General features: G+C 38.9%; 1 protein-coding gene across 2 annotated transcripts in view; it reads left to right on the forward strand.

Moving 5' to 3' along the window:
• Positions 1–20,267, forward strand: part of SKAP2 (src kinase associated phosphoprotein 2) — a 141,645-nt gene extending 121,378 nt beyond the window's left edge. For both annotated transcript variants that reach the window (XM_084858512.1, XM_084858513.1), the window contains exons 11-13: positions 5,879–5,991; positions 17,669–17,770; positions 19,779–20,267. In XM_084858512.1, coding sequence (XP_084714638.1) covers positions 5,879–5,991; positions 17,669–17,761 — 206 coding nt within the window. In that variant the 3' untranslated portion in view covers positions 17,762–17,770; positions 19,779–20,267. The remainder of the gene's footprint in view (positions 1–5,878; positions 5,992–17,668; positions 17,771–19,778) is intronic.
• The last annotated feature ends 334 nt before the right edge of the window (positions 20,268–20,601 follow it).

The following is a 20,601-nucleotide window of genomic DNA, read 5'->3' on the forward strand; positions in this document are numbered from 1 at the left end:
TGACCTGTCCCTGTCGTAAAATATTAACGTTTTTCTTCGTTAGCACGGTCTTAAATTTTTATGAGCTGACCTATAAATTTAAGTAGGCTTCATACAATATCCTTGAAATAAAGCACCATAATAATTATTCCCTGATGTGAAATTCATTTCAAGCGATGGTTTTAACACTTTAGCATGGCAGTGACCTCTGATCTTCTCTGGACAGTTAAATGTGTAATGCTAGAAGTTTGTTTGTTATGTAGAGTAGTGAATTTACAAAGAGTATTTCTGCCTTACTAGAGATCACATGACATGAACTTCTTCTAACCTTACTTAAGAATGGAAGATGTTTTTCACATTAAAACTTTTTTTCCCAACAATAATATGCACAGAAGTTTCTATTTGTATACCTGTGTGACTTGAGCAACTAAGTAGCATATGGTTTAGGCTTAGCACAAGCTATTCCTTATCCATATTGCACTTTCGTCATGGACAGATGTGTTTTTGGATATGTATTGATGGAAAAAGCTCTTTCATTCTTCACATACCTTCTTTTCATATTCAAGGATCTGAGACTGCAATCCTATACACACCTACCTGGGAGTAAGTCTAATTGAACTCAATTGCACTTACTTCTAGTAAATATATGCATAAGATTACACTGTCCATCTTGTTAAAGTTAAGGCTGTAATCCAGACAGCCACACAGCCTTTAACTAACTAACTAACTCTCTCTCTCTCTCTCTCTCTCTCTCTCTCTCTCTCACTGGCATTCTTATTTAAATTATTTTTAAGCCCTCTCTAGGGGTAGAACTCTCCCAAGGTGGTTTTGGACACATTTTATCTCCACCTTTGGCAAGCCATGACTTCTGATATTCTGGTAGAATTCAGTTTATGGATAGCAGCGTTTGCATTCTTAATAGTACCTGTTCTTATGGTATTTACCTCCGTAAAGTTAGCTATGAGAGTAGATGACATGGTTAAAAAGAAGCCATTTCATTAGTAACTTCAAATGTGTCATGTACAAAATCATATTAAAGTGATTTACAACAATCAAACCTTACACAGAAGATTGTACAAATATGAAATTGTAAAAAAATAAATAAATCAGAATTATAAAGCAGCAGCTTATACATACATATCATTAGATTGATTAAACCAGGCTTACATTGATACCTGTGCTTTGATTTCAGGTGACTTGTGTGGTGCCCTTTTGGGGTTCCCCAAATGTAGGCAGCCTTTTTTGCATATTACACAGATCCCTTGACAACTATGCAAACCCAGCATTTTCCACCAATTGCTCCTGGCACATACCACAGAAGTTGGGGAAGAAGCAGTGGAAAGATTCCTGATGCCAGGAAAGAGTCCTCTCCCCACTCACTCTGTCTGTCTGTCTTTGCCCAGGCATGAAGGCCAAACTTGAATGACTGAGGAGATCCTTGAACAGTATTTCCTGCAGGTGTTTTTTTTTAGTTCAGTTTAGTGCTTTTTTAGTTTAGTTTTACTTTAGGTTTTTTTAGTTTAGTTGCAGTGCTGGAAGGCAAGAGTTAACACTTTCACATGCACCATTTCCCCAATTCAAAATGGCTCCTAAAGCTGATTTTTGCTCAACAGTACAAAACATACAGGGATCACATGGTTATCTTTTCAGCTGAGAAAATGATGAGGGTTACCTCTCCTCTAGCACTACAGTCCTAGAGTACCCCTGCAGCTGCTATTAATACATTCTTTTAAAAACACATGGAGGAGATCCTGTTTTTTGATCTCCTGTCCTGTGTCATGTCTAGCTTGGCCCTGAGGGCAGAGCAAAACATGCTGGATATAGATGTTGAAGACTGCTGTGTCCTAGGGTCCCTGCTTCTGTTGCGCTAACAGTACAAGGTTTAGACATTCTGTGTAGGCAGAAGAGCTCATTGTTTTTCTCCCAGATTTCAAACCCTTGGCAGCTATGTACCAAAAACAAAGGACCCCTCCTTTAGCTCATGCAGTTTAGCCTTGATTAAAAGGAAATGGAATAGCCTCGTAATCAACAGAAATACTATTTAGACTGCAGTCTTTCTTGGGAGTAAGTCATGTTGATTTGAAACCCCATTGAAATAAGAAACAAATCACCTTGATTTATAGGGTTTAAAAAAAAAATGAGCCAAGTTCCTCCTTTTTTAAAGTCAACTCAGTTCTGCTATCCATCCATATCCCAATAATTCTTCAACCAGTATCAGTATGACATGTCAGCACCCTATCAACAATTCACAGAGAAATGTACTTCTTATTGAGAAGAAAAGGATTAATCATATTAATCCTGTTACAAAGCCTTTGGAGACCTTTGGCCAAACTCTTCTGTGTGAACCACAATTTAAAGTATCTGCACATGTCAATACAGTTCTGACTATTTACGTCTAGATGTATGTGATACTTTGAAAGTGAATTAGATATTATTCTATGTAGTGCCAACTATGTACATGTTGCTTGTCCCTACCTCAAGGGACTTATAATCTAAAAGTTGGACCCAGGAGAGACCACAGGAATGGAGACTGGGTGAACAAGGGAAGAATATGCTATATTTCCAGAATATAGGAAAGTAATCACAGGCTCATTATTAGGATTTATGGATCTTATGAATTCAACATGCTGTTCTGAAAGAAGGATAGTAGCAGATCAGCCCCTGTGCTGGAGTGATTGCATGAGCTAGAGCACTAAGGCAGTACGTATGGTGGCAGTGGTTGCATTTGTAGTGTAGTGGACATGTGGTTGGACTCTGAGGCATAACGAAATGCTCATGGTGATGCACATCTAGGGCAAGGATGGGAAACTGCAGAAGATCTGTGGGCTCTTTTTGCCTCCTGGACACCCTCCACCTCCTGGTGGGTACGGCAACATAAATGAAAAAAAATATAAAAATTAAAAATGCTTTCTGTAGCACTACAGAGTGCCAAAAAGGTCAAATTTAGGATGACATTAAAAACAATCTTTACATTTCCTCCCCCCACTCCAATTAAGGAGGTGGCAGGGGTTGCATGTGGGCTACAGGCTGTGTGTTACCCACCCCTGAACTAGGGAGAGATGTGTCTCATTTGTTGTGGGATCACTTCTGATGATGTAGACTATATAGCACCCATTAACATTGATGGGAGTTACTCTGAGCACATTGTTTCTACTTACTGTTTTCCCTTGACTTTCCACCCAGTTCTGGGTCGCCAAGATGGCTATATAAAAATTCCGTAGAAAATCATGTTGAAATCATTGCTTTGAAACCCATTGCAACTGTACAGAATGCATGCAGCCTCTAAAAATCTTCATCCCCTGAGGCCTGGTGAAACAAGATGTTCTCCACTTACTTCCTGAAGGCTAGAATGGACCCACCAGTGCAGGTCTCAGAAGTGAGAGAATTCCCAAAGTGTGGAAAGGCCCTGCTCCTTTTGGGTACCAATCTTGATTCAGGCAAACAAGGCCACAGAGGGATAAATGCTGCATGGATGAGCAATAATTCCACGCTTTGAAGAAGTGTGAAGCTACGCTATTATCTGGTAGCGGTTTCACATTCAAGATCTGATTGCCATTTGGATTCTATTCCTTGCTGTTCTTTGTTTCAGGCACACAGTCCCTAATCTGAATGATGGGCAATATTCTGTATGTGCAGAGGGCCAGGTCTGGGAAGAGGGAGGAAGGACTCTTTAGAGCTTGAGGACGTATCAGTTCCATGATCTTATGAATCAGATGTCCCTGCCAAGTAATTTCTTTTCATCTTGGCAATCATGTCACATGTATTCATGCACACACCCCGTTAGTCCTATCCACTGATGCACTCTCCATTTTTGCTTTAGCTTGTTATCTTGTCCTGTTACCTTTACAGCTTTCTACCAGTGTCTCAGCTGTGTTTCTTTCCTTTATTTCCCTGCCTCCACAAGTTCACCTGCAAGTCAGTAGGATACCTAATTGCTTCTAGAACATACGAAAGTGCATTATATTGTCAAACCATTAGTCTATCTAGCTCTGTCTCCAGTGACTGGCAGCATCTCTCCAGAGTTTGGGGCAGGGATCTTTTGTCAGCCCTACCTGAGGATGCAGGGACTGGACCTGGGACCTTTCACATGCAACAGCCCTTCCCCAGACCCTTTTGCATATTGTAGAGATTATAAAACCCTATATTGAATAAATGCAAGATAATAAGTATGGGCATTATTAAGCCATTACCTTCTTTTTAATACTCTGTTTTATCATAGCTGTAGTGTGTGAGTGGTGGGTGGGATAGAGACTAGATTCCATGAAGCAGATTTGCCCTAATTTTATCAGCTATTTATATATCCCAATGAAATATGAACTCATGCACATGATATGGATATTTAATATAGGATGAGCAAATTGCTTGCAAAAGAAGACATTGCCAACATAAACCGTGCATGCACAATCCCATACATTGTGCATACTGCCATCCTGAGTGCCCTCTAGTGTTACGCAATAGAAATGAAGCCACTTCTTTTTAGAAAACATGAAGCCTTCAAGGCACACTATGAAAAAGTAACTTTTTGCCATGAGTTAAATGCAGGTTAGTGAAATATCTGCCTATGACTGCCCATGAACCGCAGTTAATGTAGTATATGGAATGTATTTATTGTCTTACTACTTTAGGAAGCAGTGAAATTTAAATGTTTTGAGGAGGTCGGTGCAGATAATAATTACAAATGGAAGACTGTATTATTTTCTAAAATACTGTATCCACCTTGCATTTGGTGTGAATTTTACAGATGTAATACATATTAACTATATGATATTACACAGAAAGATATAGATAATGATTTGGTGTTCTAATAACATGAAAATGTTGCTGGCATGTTTTGTAGATTAGCAGTATGGCCATTTGCCTCTTTCATAAGAAAATGAAAATGTACTCTCTTAATCCAATCAATTTTGGGATTTTTATCTCTGAATTAAAAGATGCAGATGATTAGTACATTTGCATCTAGTCTGGTTCATGTAAACATAATGTAGTTATTTGTTTCATTGGGGTTGTTTGCGTTCTTTCTGGGTTAAGTCAGCCAATACACTTCTTGCAGCATTGAAAATGGAAAATAGTTTTCCATGTGCACAGAAGCTTCCAATGTATTTCAGCTGTGTTGAGCTCTGTGCTCCAGTAAATGCTTCTCTGTATGGTAAGCATATGACAAAGCATTTATTACTCTGTTATGGTGGCATTACAGAGCAAATAGTGCTAAAATAATCAATCAGTTAATGGTCTGTATGGCAGTTTGAACGTAGCACATTCGTTGTGCTTATGTTCTTAGAAAGATTAGTTTATGGCTACATTGTGTCTTGCATATTTAGCCAGAACTTAATGTCCTAAGCTGGTGCTGACACAAATATTTTTTTTAAAAAATGCAGCTTCAGCAAGGTTATATCTACAGATATGATAATCTTTCAGCTTTAGCTCTCAAAAAGTGATTTTTTTCTGAAAGGTTGATTTTTTTCTCAAGATGAAACACCGGATGTTACAGAGTGCATGCCTGCTTTCTTGTCCTGTTGTCACTGGTTTTCTAAATGTCTGCAGAAATTTTATGCCCTCCCCCCTCTCCTTTTGGGTGAGAGGTGAAAATGCATGCCGCTTACTTGGAATCAAATAGCAAAGCTGTGATGTGGAGCTCTGTACTGTATTTTGAGAGCTTGTAGCTACATGTTTATGAAAAGCATGTTCTGAGCCTACAAGAAATAGAACTTGTTTTTCTAGAGCACTTTCATGGGGAACTGATGGGCAGAGGTGGGCTCCCTAGGTGTTTGAGTTTCTTTTAAGTTGGAAAATGTTCTTCAGAAGATCTTTCTTTTGGTGGCAATGTATTTGTAACCTTGATAACAAAGACCCCAATCACATATGCTGATAAATCTAATGTATGCACCTTTTTCTTCCCCAGGCAATAAAAAAACCGATTATGTTAATTTCTATCAAGGTTTGTGGGACTGTACTGGAGATGTTCCTGATGAGCTGACATTCAAACGTGGCGACATTATCTACATTCTCAGCAAGGTATTGTATCTTACAGAGAATAGAGAGGTATGGGGGGATGGTTGAAGTAAAAAAACAGAAAAGCAAAAAGCACCCAGGTCTTCGAGGGTGTGGGGAAATTGGCATTTCCTTTACATCCTTCGTATTCAATCAGAAGTTCCTTGCACATTAATTATTTTGTCAATTGAATGTAATCACATTTGAAGTGTTATTGTGCAACAGGAATTGTCTTTAAAGTATGTTTATCTCTGCTTGAAATCTTGGCTACCTGCCACTAAGTAACTTCCCTCAGAGACAATGCACTTTCTGTATGTAAAATTTAGCTTTGTCAACCACTGAATGGTGTGTGTGCACACATTGTGTTTGTTTTAGTTCCTCTTCCTTGGCACTTGTATATGTGGATTTTGAATTTTCTGAATAACTTTCATATCACAGTTCAGCCTCAAGAGCAGCCAGAGAGAGAGTTAGGTGCATGTCTGTGCTGGGGTTCTGACACAGTAAATGGACCTTCAGCACACCACTTTCTTCTCTCTTTTCTGTTAACTACTGTGGACTAGCACACGTGCATTTTTCTACATTTCCTGAGGAAGGCAGAATTCCACACCGCAGCAATTCATGCAAGTGTCAGACTTAAAACTTTGTGAACTGCCCATAGAGCTTTGGCTATTGGGCAGTATAAAAATGTAATAAATAAATGGCACAATCCTATGCATGTTTAGACAGAAGAAAGATCTATAACTCCCAGCATTCCCCATTGTAGAATCCCTTCATTTTACAATGAAGGTAGCTGTAATGAGACCTTTATCTGGGTGTAATCCCCACTGTAGGATTTACTCTTGAGTAGAGACACATAGGATTGTGCTGTTAGCCTCACTTAGGGTGCTTCCACAAGATGCCATTTTTTTCTGCTGTGATTGTGCATAGCCTTTGCAGAACCTGTTCAGTTCTTGTCATAGAGAAACTAGAGAGCAACCCTGTCGTTGAACCACTACCATGGCCTGGAAGCCTGACAACACTCTGAGCGTTCACTTATTTGATCCCATCACTGCTGTCTGTAGAACTGGCAGGCAAATGTCATGGAGTACTCCTGCACCATGCCCTTCCTCATCAGCAAAATGTAAAGTATTTATCATTAAATTAATGTAAGAGGAGCTAGAAATAATCATACAAAGAGTCATTTTGCTAATGATAACTTGCCTGTGTAGTCCTATTTCATTATAAATGTAACAAATACATTAATCATGATTCTTAATATCCCTGTGCTTCCTCATCTTTAGCTTGCCTCTACTCATAGCACTCCTGTGAGGTAGGTCATTCGTATTCCCATTTTACGGATGGAGAACTGGGTCTACCCCAGGCCTACCCCAAGCCTTCTAGCATATCCCTGGCACAGCAGGAATTGGAACCCAGGTCTTCTAGGTCCACACCCAGCATTTTTTCCCACTCTTGCATTACTAAACACAATAGACAACTTCTGGGTATATAGCCATAGAGTACAATCCTGTCCATGATGCTTGCTTCCAAGAAAGCATGCATAGGATTGCATCCATATACTTTTTTCTTTGTAGCACTGTGGACTGTATTACTATACTTTTCACTTAACTGAGTAAGCTAAGAGGTAATCCAAATTCCTTTAATGTGTTCAGCACCTCAAATTCTTTAACCACTCCTGTATGGAATACCTGTATTATATCTTGCTTTTTAACGGTCAGATTAATGGCTCATTTGACCCCACAACTGAAAGCATGAGGTAAAGTTAATCGTTCCCTTAATCTCCATCCTACATAGTATCTTGTTTTATGTGCATTTGGTCCTTGGCTTTAGATTTTGATCTGATGTATCTAGTCCAGATGTATGGACATTTTCTGCTCAGGAATCATTTTTTCTCCAAACTTGCAAAGAAATTTGGTCAAAATTCAACCCATTTTCAGTTAGACTGTTGCAATTTTTTCAGCAAAATGAGTTCTTCTGTCAGAACTGAGTTTAGGGGCTCTGGAAAGTAAAATGCCAGGAAATAATCTATCTGGACTTTCTCTGAGCAAGGTCTATCTGAGTATTAGCAGCCAGACAAAGAGTTTGTTAAGACACAATCAAGGTGAAATATAATCTCGAGCCTCCAAAAGCTTAAGGACTTGAACAAATAATTCTTAACTCTGTAAATTAATATTTCAGCTTTATGGCACTTGGATGATCCTTGAGCTTTAAAAAATATCCAACACATTTTTACACCATCTAGTGGTTGAAAATGAGAGATGCAGGTGTTGAGAGACACGAATGTGTGCAGTTCCAAAATGCAGTCATAAATTCAACTTCAGCTTGATCTTAGCTATTGCTTATTACTTTCTGATCATATATCAACTCCTCGTTGACATTAATCCTGAGGAAATCTTATTCTATTGATAAGGAATTAAGCACAAGTATTATATGTCGTGGGAAGCGTGCAATATGAGGGTAAAGATAAAGTACTTATGCAGGCACAAAACATTATTTTAAGGGAGCAAATTTAAATAAGAGTAGTACTAGTTATAATGAAAGTAGCTAAAATATATCTTTAGAGTTCCTGCCAATAACATCTTTGTGAGAGGTTCTGCCCCCCAAAGTACTAGCAGTTCTATGTATTTTTCTTCCCATGTCTCAAAAGATTCGTTCTTTCATCAAAACGCTCATAATATTGAAAACAATGGCATTTTGATTACAAAAACAGTAGGAGTTTAAGTAGGTTTAACAATGATCATATACTACATTTGTGTAGCTTTAATTTATGGCTCTATTTGTGCATCTAACTGCCCATATCCCATTGCTGATGATGGCAACTGCATGCACAGAGCCGGACACAAAACATATGTTAAGTAGTACACAGTATTGCAGAGCTTCATATGTTATTTCGTGCTGTAATACTACACACAAAGATTTTCTTGCCAGCAACTGGGACTATTCAGGTTTGTCTTTTGTGCTCCAAATCCTGGAAACGTGCATATGAAGGGTCAAGTATATTTTGCTGTCTCTTACGTTCTCTTATATTTCCGGCAGATGGGAAGTTCACAAGATTATAGTCCTTGACTGTCATTTAAAGAGGTTTTTTTTTAAATAGCAATGATAAATACGAACCAAGTGAATGCACATAAATTTCCAGATTAATTATATGTGTGATCATAGGTTTCCTACCAAAAAGTGTTCTTCTGAATATCTGCTTGCTGTGTTATATCACACTGATTCTTTTGGTTTGTTTTATCCTGGCTTTTATGCAAGAATAATCTTCAGTTGGTTACCTACGTAATAAAACACCAACATTTTGTAGTGCACAGAGGAATTTAACATGACAATAATACTCAAAACTGATTCTGCAAAAATAAAAAGTATCATTATTTTAAAATATAGCAACAGAGAAATCTGATATTTTAAGGATTTTTTTCTACTTCTTGCTGAATTTTAAAGACAGTGTTAAAATGTGAACATAAATTAGAATGGGGGTGTGGGGGAGACCATGAAAAACCTCCAAATAAATACCATAATTTTAGTAGTTCTTGTGAACTTTAGAAATGAGGACTGAAAAAACCCAATGTTTAGTGTTGAACTTTAAAAAAAAAAGCAAATGTGGCTGCAAGAGCCAGCCAGTTTGAAATCCAGATTCTGTTGTTTCACAAACTGCGAGGTCCTGATTTACCTAGATTATTGCTGTTCAGCAATACATAAACTTTTAGCTTTCATTTACAAGTTTTCATTGTGGTCAGAGGGTTCTTGGGGAGGGGGAGAATTAACTTGTGATGTTGCGATTTCAGATTATTAAACTCCATAATTTCATATGCCTCATTCAAATGATCATGACACTGTGGTGAGGATATTAGCAGGCCCTTTCATTCTTCTTATTTTATAACAGAAATCTGGATTCAGGCACTTGGCTTATGACCAGAAATTCTGCCAACCAGACTTCTATTGTCCTATTTGAGAGCAATAAATAACATTTACTGGGATGATATGTGCCATACCTCAGAGAGTATGGCTGTAACTGCTTTTTTTCTGTTTCTAATTCAGCACATGCCAGTGCAACACAAAACTATCTGGCCAGAAAAATAAAGTATATCTTTAACTCTTTACTTGAGCACCTGCTGAGCTTTTGATACATATACAATATGCTCATTATGGTATTATTATTGTTAATATAATCTAGAACTATATGATAAATATCAGAGTAGCTTTGAGAAAAATAAATCACATTTCTCAGATCTTAACCAAAAATTTTGTATAACAAGAAAACAGAAGTCTATTGATGTACAACCCAGACCTTTCGTTTCAAGTTGTGTTATACCAAGAAACCCAGGTTTCCCTTGTAGAATAACAGATATAATGCCAGTTATCCTCTTAACTCTGGAATATATTAGCAGCCTGTGTATTTAATCAACTAATGTTGAGATAAAGATATAGTCATTTATCTAGTGGGATGGATATGCGTGCGCACGCATGTGCGCGCGCACGCACACACAGTAGTATTGAATTGTTTACCAGTTTGATATTGTACAACCACATGTTGTAGAGAGACACAGCCACAAAGGTATAACTGTAAAATAGCCTTCCCCAACTCAGCACCCCTGGATGTGTTGTACTACAACTCCCACCATTCCCAGCAATTGGCTGGGTTGACTGAATGATGGGAGTTGTAGTCCAACATATCTGAAGGGTGCCAGATTGGGGAAGGCTGTTGTAAAAGATATAATTTCAGTTGATACTAATGTGTTTAGTTTGGAATGATTCTATATTTAAATAGTTTTTTACACAAATCAAGAGAACCACTGTGTGCCGGTGAGTAGAGTTTCCCTTGGACTTGGATTCATACTCCAGCTCCATGCATTCATGGAGTATTTTGTGTCACAGTCTCTCAGGTCCCCATGTTTTTAAAAATATTAATCTACTTTTCATGACTTGTTGTGCGGTTGAATGAAATAATGGCTGTAAATCACCTGAATCTCAATCTTGAGTATCTACTGAATTCAGACTTAGTGAGTTGGATTCAGACTGAGTTACAGTGCAATCTATGTATGTTTACTCAGACGTGCCATAGTGTTGAATGGGGCTTACTCCCTAGTGCAGTCTTCCCCAACATGGTGCTCTCCAGATAATTTGGATTACAAATCCCATCAACCCTAGCCAGCATGGCCATTGGTCAGGAATCTTGGGGGTTGTAGTCCAAAACATGTGGCAGAACTAGGCTCGGGGAGGCTGTCCTAGTGAAGAGTGTTGTGCTCTAGTCTCATTAAAATTAAGTTACTCAAGACCAACTTAGTAGAAAACTAAATAGGACTAGACATGACTAACTTAGTCTGGAACTGACCCATTGTGTCTGATAGAATACAGGCCTCTTACAGTGCTGTAGCATCAGAGATGCATGTTCGAGATTGCTTGTTTGAAAGATCACTCTGTGTAAGGAGAAGCCTTGCAACTCTTACTGTGGTAGGGCTTTCCAAGTGCAGGAAAAAATGGGTGGGTCAGTTCGCTCTCAGGTGTTACAGTTCTGTGAGAGGGCTGTGCTGTCAAAAGACATCTGACTGGATTTTTGAGTCATAGAATCAATGAGATGGAAAGACTGAAAAGGCAATGTGTCCAACCCTTTGACCAAAAGTCATCACCACCCACCCACTAGCCCTGCACAGATCATTCCATGTAATTCAGACCATGGTACAGCTTGAAACACAAACTGGGTACGTTTGCATTGACTTAGCTATTTACAGCTTTAGCAATCATGATTCAGTAATGTGAACTTTATCTGAACATATAACGTGAACAATAACATGAACATATTTATGAATATGAGCCAATGATGTGATGTGGCTGCAACAAAGGCAAATGTTCTTTTGGGCTGCATTAATAGAGGTATAGCTTACAAATCCTGCAAAGTACTAGTTCCCCTCCACTCAGCACTGGTTAGGCCTCATCTTGAGTACTGTGTCCAGTTCTGGGCACCAACCTTTAAGAAGGATGCAGACAAACTGGAGAGGGTTCAGAGGAGGGCAACGAAGATGATCAGGGATTGGAAACAAAGCCCTATGAAGAGAGACTGAAAAAACTGGACATGTTTAGTCTTGAGAAGAGAAGACTTAGGATAACGCTCTTCAAGTACTTGAAAGGTTGTCACAGAGAGGAAGGCCAGGATCTCTTCTTGATCATCCCAGAGTGCAGGACACGGAATAATGGGCTCAAGTTACAGGAAGCCATATTCTGGCTGAACATCAGGAAAAACTTCCTGACTTGTTAGAGCAATACGACAAAGGAACCAATTACCTAGGGAGCTAGAGGGCTCTCCCACACTGGAGGCATTCAGGATGAAGCTGGACAACCAACTGTCAGGGATGCTCTGACTTAGATTCCTGCATTGAACAGGGGGTTGGACTTGATGGTCTTATAGGCCCCTTCCAACCCTACTATTCTATGATTCTATGATCTCCAGCATTTTCTTATTCAGTTGTTTTATAAATACCTAAACATCCTCACATTTGTCTAACGTTATTATGTTAGGCAAGTGACAGTGTCTAGTGCTTTTGGAACAAATCCTTCAAAGGGCCTCAACTCATTTTATCTGCAGTGGCAGCCTTTGAAAGGTCAGGGTCTTCATTGCCCCTTTAGAGCAGGACTGTAGAACCTGTGGCCCTCTGCATGTGTTGAATTCCCATCATCCCCGACTCACTGACCATGGTGGCTGGTGCTGGTGCTAGTTGGAGTCCCGACATTTGGAGGGCCACAAGTTTCCCACCACCAAGATAGAGTGAATAAGTCTGTATTTTCATGTTAGCAAGTTGCTTAAAATGTTTACCATATTCAACCAAATGAAGATATAATTTTCTTCACCCTTTGGTAGAAATTTGCAAGAAAATGTTGACATCTACGATTTCTGTTACACTAAAGAAGCACATGCCTTTTCAAAAATCCATCCCTGACTACCTTATTATTAATGAGATTTTGAAGTTTGGGATTTAACTGTGTGCAGGCTTGCAGCCAAAACCTCTTGCATGAGTACTTGCACAATCAGAATTTCCTGCCACATTGCGAAGTGTTTCAGGAAAGGTGACTAATTGTTCTAGGTGAAATTTGGGTTCCTGTCATTATCATTCATGTCTTTTGAAAATGCTACTGCTAGTTGTTTCTTATAGTCTTGCTTCCAAAGGGTTGGATCCTGACTTAATCATACTTAGAGTAGACCCATTGAAATAAATAGGGCATAACTAAATTAGTTAGGACTAACTTAAGTGCCTTTGATTTCAGTGAGTCTACACTAAATATAATTAAGTCTGGATCCAACCCCCCAAATTTGAAAGCATTTTCCTGCCTTCCCTCCCTCCCTCCTTCCCTTCATTTCTCCCAAAGATACCCAGGTTTGCCTTTAAGCAATTCATTATGTGGCTCTTTAATTTCTTTGGAGTCTTATTTTCATACAATAAAGCATTACAGTGCTCCTGGATCTTGATAGCATTTCTACAGAGGGAGAAAGAAGCTTTGTGTTAGTAATTACCTAACATTGTCGGGAGCTGACTGCAGGCCTCTTCCTAGTGATAACAGAATAACCACATAATGTAGCTTTATAGTGCATGATTAATAGAAAATAATTACACATCCTAGAAAGGAATGCAATATTTCTTATAAATTGACTGGAATGGTTTCCTGCAGATTAAAGGACTCTTCATTATTTTATCAGTCTCTCTGAAGTGGAGTCAAATTGCCAAAGCTAAAGCTGATGGGAAGAATACACAGTGTACCTAAATATATGAAGAGTACCAGGCTTAGTCATACCTGAATGAAGTATAAATAGGCAGCTAACACCTGAGGCTTCCATAGTGCTCATTTTGGCTGGTTGATGCTGTCTGTTAGCTGCAGAACAGAGACATGATGCTTACATTCTAGAGACCCTACTCTGAAAGGAGCGTTCTCTGCAGATGCCAATGTTATAAGTAATCTTTGTGATCTCTTAAATGAGTCGCTGCATTTAAAGAGCTGTTCCCTAGCATACATTATTTTGTCATTTTGCATTTCATTGTGAGAAATGGTTACATTTGTATCTTATATCTGTATTATGATACTACAATTCTTTCTTTAATTGATTTGATGTTATAAACAAATCATAAGCAAATGCATAGTAGCTAGTAGGTTTTTAAAGCATCTAGAACAGCTTTCCCCAACCTGGTGCCCTCCAGATGTATTGGACCACAAGTCCTATAATTCCCGGCCAGCATGCTTGCTGGGGATTATCAGAGTTGTAGTCCATCACATGTGGAGTGCACCAGGTTAGGGAACACTGATCTATAATATAGGCATTGCCCTAATGCTTGTACTTCCCCTAGAGGTGAATGTTAAGTTTTATTTATTTATTCTGTACATGGTGTCAGTGCAGTAGCTAGCATATTACTCTCAGGGTAGCCTGAATCAATTGCCTTTTATTTTCACTGTAAATAATGTATCCATAACAGCACTCTAAGAGCAGGATCAATCTGGTGTTTGTGTGCATATGAAAGCTAGAAGCATTTTAAGGAAGGAACTGTAAATACATTAACTAGTTAAAAGAAATCCCTCTGCAATGACGATTCTAACCTAAGGTTAAAGCATTCCATTCCCAATAAAGCAGGTTTATGTTTTCATTCCTGCTTGCTTATACTACAGGTGCATTCATTGGGATTCATGTTGCTCATGAGGCTCATACCAAAAATAGTAATGATAAAGTGAAAGTATCTGGGTTGCTGTCTTGTCATTCTCTCTGTTCTAATGTCTGCAGCCTATCCATAAATTAGTTTACTAGACTGTTACATCACCATCCACTTTATCTTAACATTTAGCTTTACACAAGTGCATTACATTGTATATTCCTAAATACCAAGAAATTGAGGGTTTTGAAAAAAGTAACATTTAAAAAAAATTGGAGGCTTCTGAAGTAGTTTTTCCAAAGTGCATGTTGTTTCCAAGTTCGCAAAATGTCTGCGTGGGATATTTCCACTCTGTAATTCTCTGCCATTAGTCATAAAAGCCTCTAATGATCACTTAAATACAGCAGCCCTCTGCAAACCTCACGTTGTTTGCTCTCGGTCTCATCTAAAAGCATTTTCTCCAGCTAACATTCAAAAAGTGGTGGTGGGTGTTTTTTCTTCTCCTTTTCTTTCTGCCCTTTTTGGAACGCTTTCTTTGCAAGCTTCCTCTAGCACAGGTGAGGGCTGGCATTATGAGTGATTACTTGCTCTTTAAGTCTGTAGAGACGTAGACTGTGTATTTAAGCAGGCTAATGTGGGATAAAACATGTGTTTATTAAACAAACACACACAGCTGGAGTATCTGAACCCCTGGTGAGACAGCAAGCGCCTCTTGCCTTTAAGGGTTTGGCCCCAGAACAATCACTCCAACACTGCAGAAGGCATAATGCTCATACTGGCTGGCAGAGTGGCCCAGTTGTGCTATGCTCTGATGAACCAGCATCATTTACTGCAATGGGGGACAGGGGAAATTGCACTTCTTCCTTGGAGCTCGTCTTGGTTCCCTGTAGGTATATGATTTTGAACGCAGAGCTTGGCCACGCTTCTTGTTGTAGGTCCTCAGCTAAATGACTGTGTTTGGCATAGCTCATGGCTTTTACAGCCTCTTTCATGTTTTTAATATCCCACACACCACAGGGGAAGTCAGATGTTGTGTTGTCTAAAACTAAGATTGCACCCATCACAAAAACTCACCCATCTTGTTTGTGTTTGGGTATACCTGTCCAAGAGCTTCCATTGCTTCCAGACTGATGAACGTTAGTGCCAAATTGGAAGTTAAGGAGAAGTCCTTGAAAAAGGAAAAAGGCGTAGCATGCTTCAGGAAGCAAGGCATATTTTGGATTGTCTGAACAGCACAACCTGGGTTAATGAATGGAAGCGGATGGGAGATGAGCATCAACTGAAGATTGTGAGGGAGGGGAGTGTATGTACATTGTGAGGCTAATAGATATGGCATGAGATAATCACATTATTTGAAGAAAGCCCTTAAAGGGATGGGAGTAATTTTGGTACTTTGCAATTTCCATTCTCCTAAAATGAAAAAGGACAGGTAAATTTGCATCTCACATACATGCCAGAATCTCATCGGAATCCTATTAACACTTAGCTCCAGGTAAAAACATCATTTCCTTAGCAGAGATTTGCTAGCTCTACACCTTGCAGCAGAAGGTTGGAGTTCTCCTCTAAGTCATTGCGCCAGTTTGTATGACATGGCCAGCTCACCATGGGTTATTTAACCCATGATGAGCCATGGCGCATGCCAGATGACATTTTGAATATACAACCCGAAGTGCGGTTTGCCATGCCTTGCAGACTTGGCCATCGAGGGTTATTTGAGGGTTAGACAACCCTCGCATAACCCTACAACAAACCAAGGATTCTGGGAAAATTTTTAACCCTCAAATAACCCTCGTTGGCCACGTTTGCACAATATGACAACCCCCATTTGGGACTGCATGTTCAAAATGTTTCCGGGCATGCACAACCACCCATGAGCCTGGTGTGTCGTGTGGTCATTGTGTGTTCTGCTTTCCTAGTTTAAGTGGCCACTGTCTGTCTGGTTTTTGAATGAGGTCTCCCATTTTCCTCTAGTTTCCTATGCCATGCAGTATACAAGGGTGTAATTTCAGTCGTTGGAAGTTATTGAGCTGCTGCTAGGATTGATCTTAAGAATATTTACCTCACAGGGACAAAAATTACATTTGGATCCCACAGTGCTCTTACTTGGTATTGCTTTTGGAAAATATTATTTCCTTAAACTATCATATACTTGTTTTGTTTCAGATTTATCTTGCTAAGCCTAAACAAATTTCCAAACCAAAATACATTAGTCATCTTCCAGGCATATGAGAACTGTGATAAAATTTCTGGCATAAAGCAATGGCAGATTCTGAGAAGAGACAGAGGTTGTGTGGAGAGCACCATTCTGATATGTGAACTCGACATGGCGTTAACTAACCAAGGTGCTTTACAGCTTGAGGCTGTATTACTGAATGGGTCCCCGCTGATATTTGCCTCCGTTATTATAAAGTATTAGTTTTCAGATGTCAGCTGTTAATATGTTTGGGTAGGAAGAAGGGAGAAAAACTAAAGTATGCTTGCGTAGGGAACAAAATACTTTGAGGGAGCAAGGTGAACTCAGTTCAGAAACTACTGAATAAAAGTTCCCTTGATGAGCATAATAATGTCTTATATTGTAAAACAACAACAGTATAACAGGGATAATACCAAAAAAACTCAAACCCAAAACAACCTCAGAGAAACCAGAACATACTAATTGTATATCCCTAAAAGAAATCCAACTAAACACACTTGAGACATAGGATTTGTATGAATAATACAAATAGTACAATATGTATATCTCTGTATATTTCTCTAAACAAAAACCTGTCATTATATAATCCCATCCCTTTTTGCTCATTGGGTGAACTTTGGCTTGTTGTAAGGATCTATGGGTAGTATCTCCCCCCTCCCCGACATAGTAACAGATAGCTGGTCTTTTAAAATGTAATTCCCTGCTTTGCTTAACCGCATTTCAAGTGCTTCAGAAACACATACACACGCAACTCCTTAATGTTTTAATTTTCCATTCATGGTCTTGTAACTGTATATAAGGAGGAAACTTAAGGAGTCGCATGCAAAACTCTATTGCATTTGTATCGGACTAAAGGTTAATATTGCATATTGTTTTCAATTAGGAGTACAATAGGTTTGGCTGGTGGGTAGGAGAAATGAATGGAACCATTGGCTTGGTGCCTAAAGCCTACATAATGGAGATGTATGATATTTGAGAGGCCCGGGTAAGTACATTTTAATTCAATCTTCTGTAATGGCTTATATGTTCCCTTGCTCTCTGTTTCATACAGATTTCTTTTCCTGGAACCTTTGCTGTAGTTCTGTTAACAAAGATTGCTGCTAAATAAATAAATAACTGGGAAAGAAAGAAAAGTCATATCTGTAGTTCTTTAAAAAAAAATCAAATAAATTATTGTGTTGTGAAAAAAAAAAATAATTCCATGATGTATCGTATCCTTTCTGTAACCCACCATTATTCAACCTCAGTTTTCTAAGGATGCATACAGATGTAACATTGAAGCAGGAATCACAATAGATTTTCCTCTTACACAGTGAGCCTGGCTCCCTCTTGCCTTTACAGTATAAATGACAGACATACAGACCAGCAAACCAAACACTGGCTCAGCGGTCAGTCTTGCCTGTTTCCTCATGCTCCAACAGGCTATCTGCCTTTTCTTTTTAAGGCACCACCTGTACGTTTATTAATCCAAATTTTAATTTATATTTTTGGTGGTGCTTATCATCATCATCATCATTGCTCTAGGAAGCAGGAGGATGGACTTATGACATTAGAGGCAGTGTGCATATTCATGTGCTGTGCACAGTGAAGTTCTGTTTCTGTGTACCCTGAAACTATTTTTAATGCAAATTCTGAGCATCGTCTTGTCAAAGCTAAGGGTGTTTTAAGTTCCACTCCCACTGCTTTCAGTGGGAGAGATTTAAACAGTGCTTAACAGTTCTATTGAAAATCAATAGGGCATGCGCATGACCTGTTTGCATTGTACCCTTTGTTTTCTCCCTATCTTATAGTAGGTATATATGTGAGGTATTTCACATATATGGTACCTTATAAGCTCATTTCCCTCTATGCATTTTGCTTGGTAGCTATTTAAGTAACAATCATCTTTTTGCCCTAGAATGCCCATTACTGCATTACCTGCTGCATTCAGTATATGCCCCAGTCTGATGATGACACTGTAGCTGCACTCCCCATGTGTCCAAACTTCTTATTATATGAATGATTTAAATGGCTTCCAGGTCGTTCAGAGAAATGAGGTCATGCTGCATGCTATTTACTAGGATTTGTTTACATAGCCAGGAATGTTACAGTTGGCTTGGGGACATGTTTACTTCAAATCATAAATTCCACTCATTCCTGCATGTTTTTATTCTTACATTATTGCAAGGCGGAAAACATAAGAAAACAGCCCCTGATTGTTCCAAAATTCTCCCGTTTTAATTTAATTCATCCTTGGGGTTTCATCCTCTGATCATGAAAATAAAACTAAAGAGATGAAACCATGTAAGGAAGTTATTCTCCATTGGTGGGCTACAGTCCACCACAATTTGAAGCAAGCATGTTCCCAAGCCAACTTTAATATTACTGGTTATGTAAACATATCCTAGTAAAGGATTTGTCAAAGCCAACTTAGTAAGCAGTATCAGGCTGCTATCAATGGCTATTAGTAGCCATGTATCACAAAGGATTAAGGAGATTTCCATTATGGTCAGATATTGGAGGGAGGGGGGTAGAGTGAACCTAGCCCCCTTACCTTTTGAATTGCCTCCCAAGCTACTGTTTTTAGAAGGCTATAGGGTTAGCTAAATGTAGGCTAAATGTTGGCTAAAATTCAAGGGAGTCAGGAGGAAAGGCTTGTGAATTTCATCAAGGGCCTCCCTACCTCTTCCCTTATAACTTGGTCATTGCAGGTAAGTGATCTAGAACCAAGACAGCATTCTGGTTGAGGCCCCTGTTTTGCCTCAAAATTCTTGAAATTTTCAAATTTTCAAATTCTTGAAATTCTGCTTCATGGTCATTGATCATAGAATTAAGCTCCTAGTTGTTTGCTTGATTGGTTTGTGCATTTCTGTGTGCTTATATCCATAGAGAACATTGATACTATAGTGTAGAGTATGTAAGAGTTGCCTTTGCTTTTGAAGTGGTATGATGTCTTTTCTTATATATAACTGTGAACTTCATTCATTCATTCATTCATTTTCCTTTCTGCTCAGGTGGATTCTACAAATTAGATGACGACTGGCATAGAACTACAGATGCCAATGCAAAACGCAAGCTCACTGGTGCCTATGTTTTAATAAGAGCACAAACCCTAATATTATGTATACATTTTGATTATGATGCTGTATTTTGATATTTGGTGTTCCTTATGAGTCCCTTTTGGCACCATCCACTGTCACTTTGGCACTGAGAAAACATTGAATCTAGACATTTATTACTCTTTCGCTAAATGGGGCCAGTGCACAGAACATGTATCCTGAGCAAGTCCAGTTGAAAAGAATCGGACATAGATGTATAAGAAGTGCTGGACAGTCTTGTATTCATTTCAACACAGAAGCTTTCCCAGGATGTTATGCTTCCACTTCATGTATGTGATAAACTGCAGTGGATCTTTCATGTGAATGTTCCTCTGGCTTTTTTTTGGCTAACAGTACATTTTATTGAACTATACAATTTTTATGCTTAAATAGGCTCAAATTATTCTTAAAAATTACAAGTTCACAGCACTGTGGTAGTAGATCACACTTTTGTGAAATATAGCACAATCTGTGTTTTTAATGTAATTGGAGAAGCTTTTATGTTGCACTTTATTAGACCAGTTCCTACATATCCTTGGGCCCAAAGTAGTGCTTTTGGAAGGGCATGAAATGGTTCTCCCTGAATTATGAGTATCCACCCATAATTCAGAGTGCCATGCTTTCCCCTCTCTGGTTCTTTTGCTTCCACGTGGTTTTGCCACTATCGTTTTTATTACTGCCTGGCTTTCCTCCTAGTTTAATCACCTGGGTGTTCCCTAAATTCCAAATTGGTGTGGTA

This window comes from Heloderma suspectum, chromosome 5 (genome assembly GCF_057233095.1).
Source record: "Heloderma suspectum isolate Gila_16-S chromosome 5, 16-S_ref, whole genome shotgun sequence".
NCBI classification, from domain to species: domain Eukaryota; kingdom Metazoa; phylum Chordata; class Lepidosauria; order Squamata; family Helodermatidae; genus Heloderma; species Heloderma suspectum.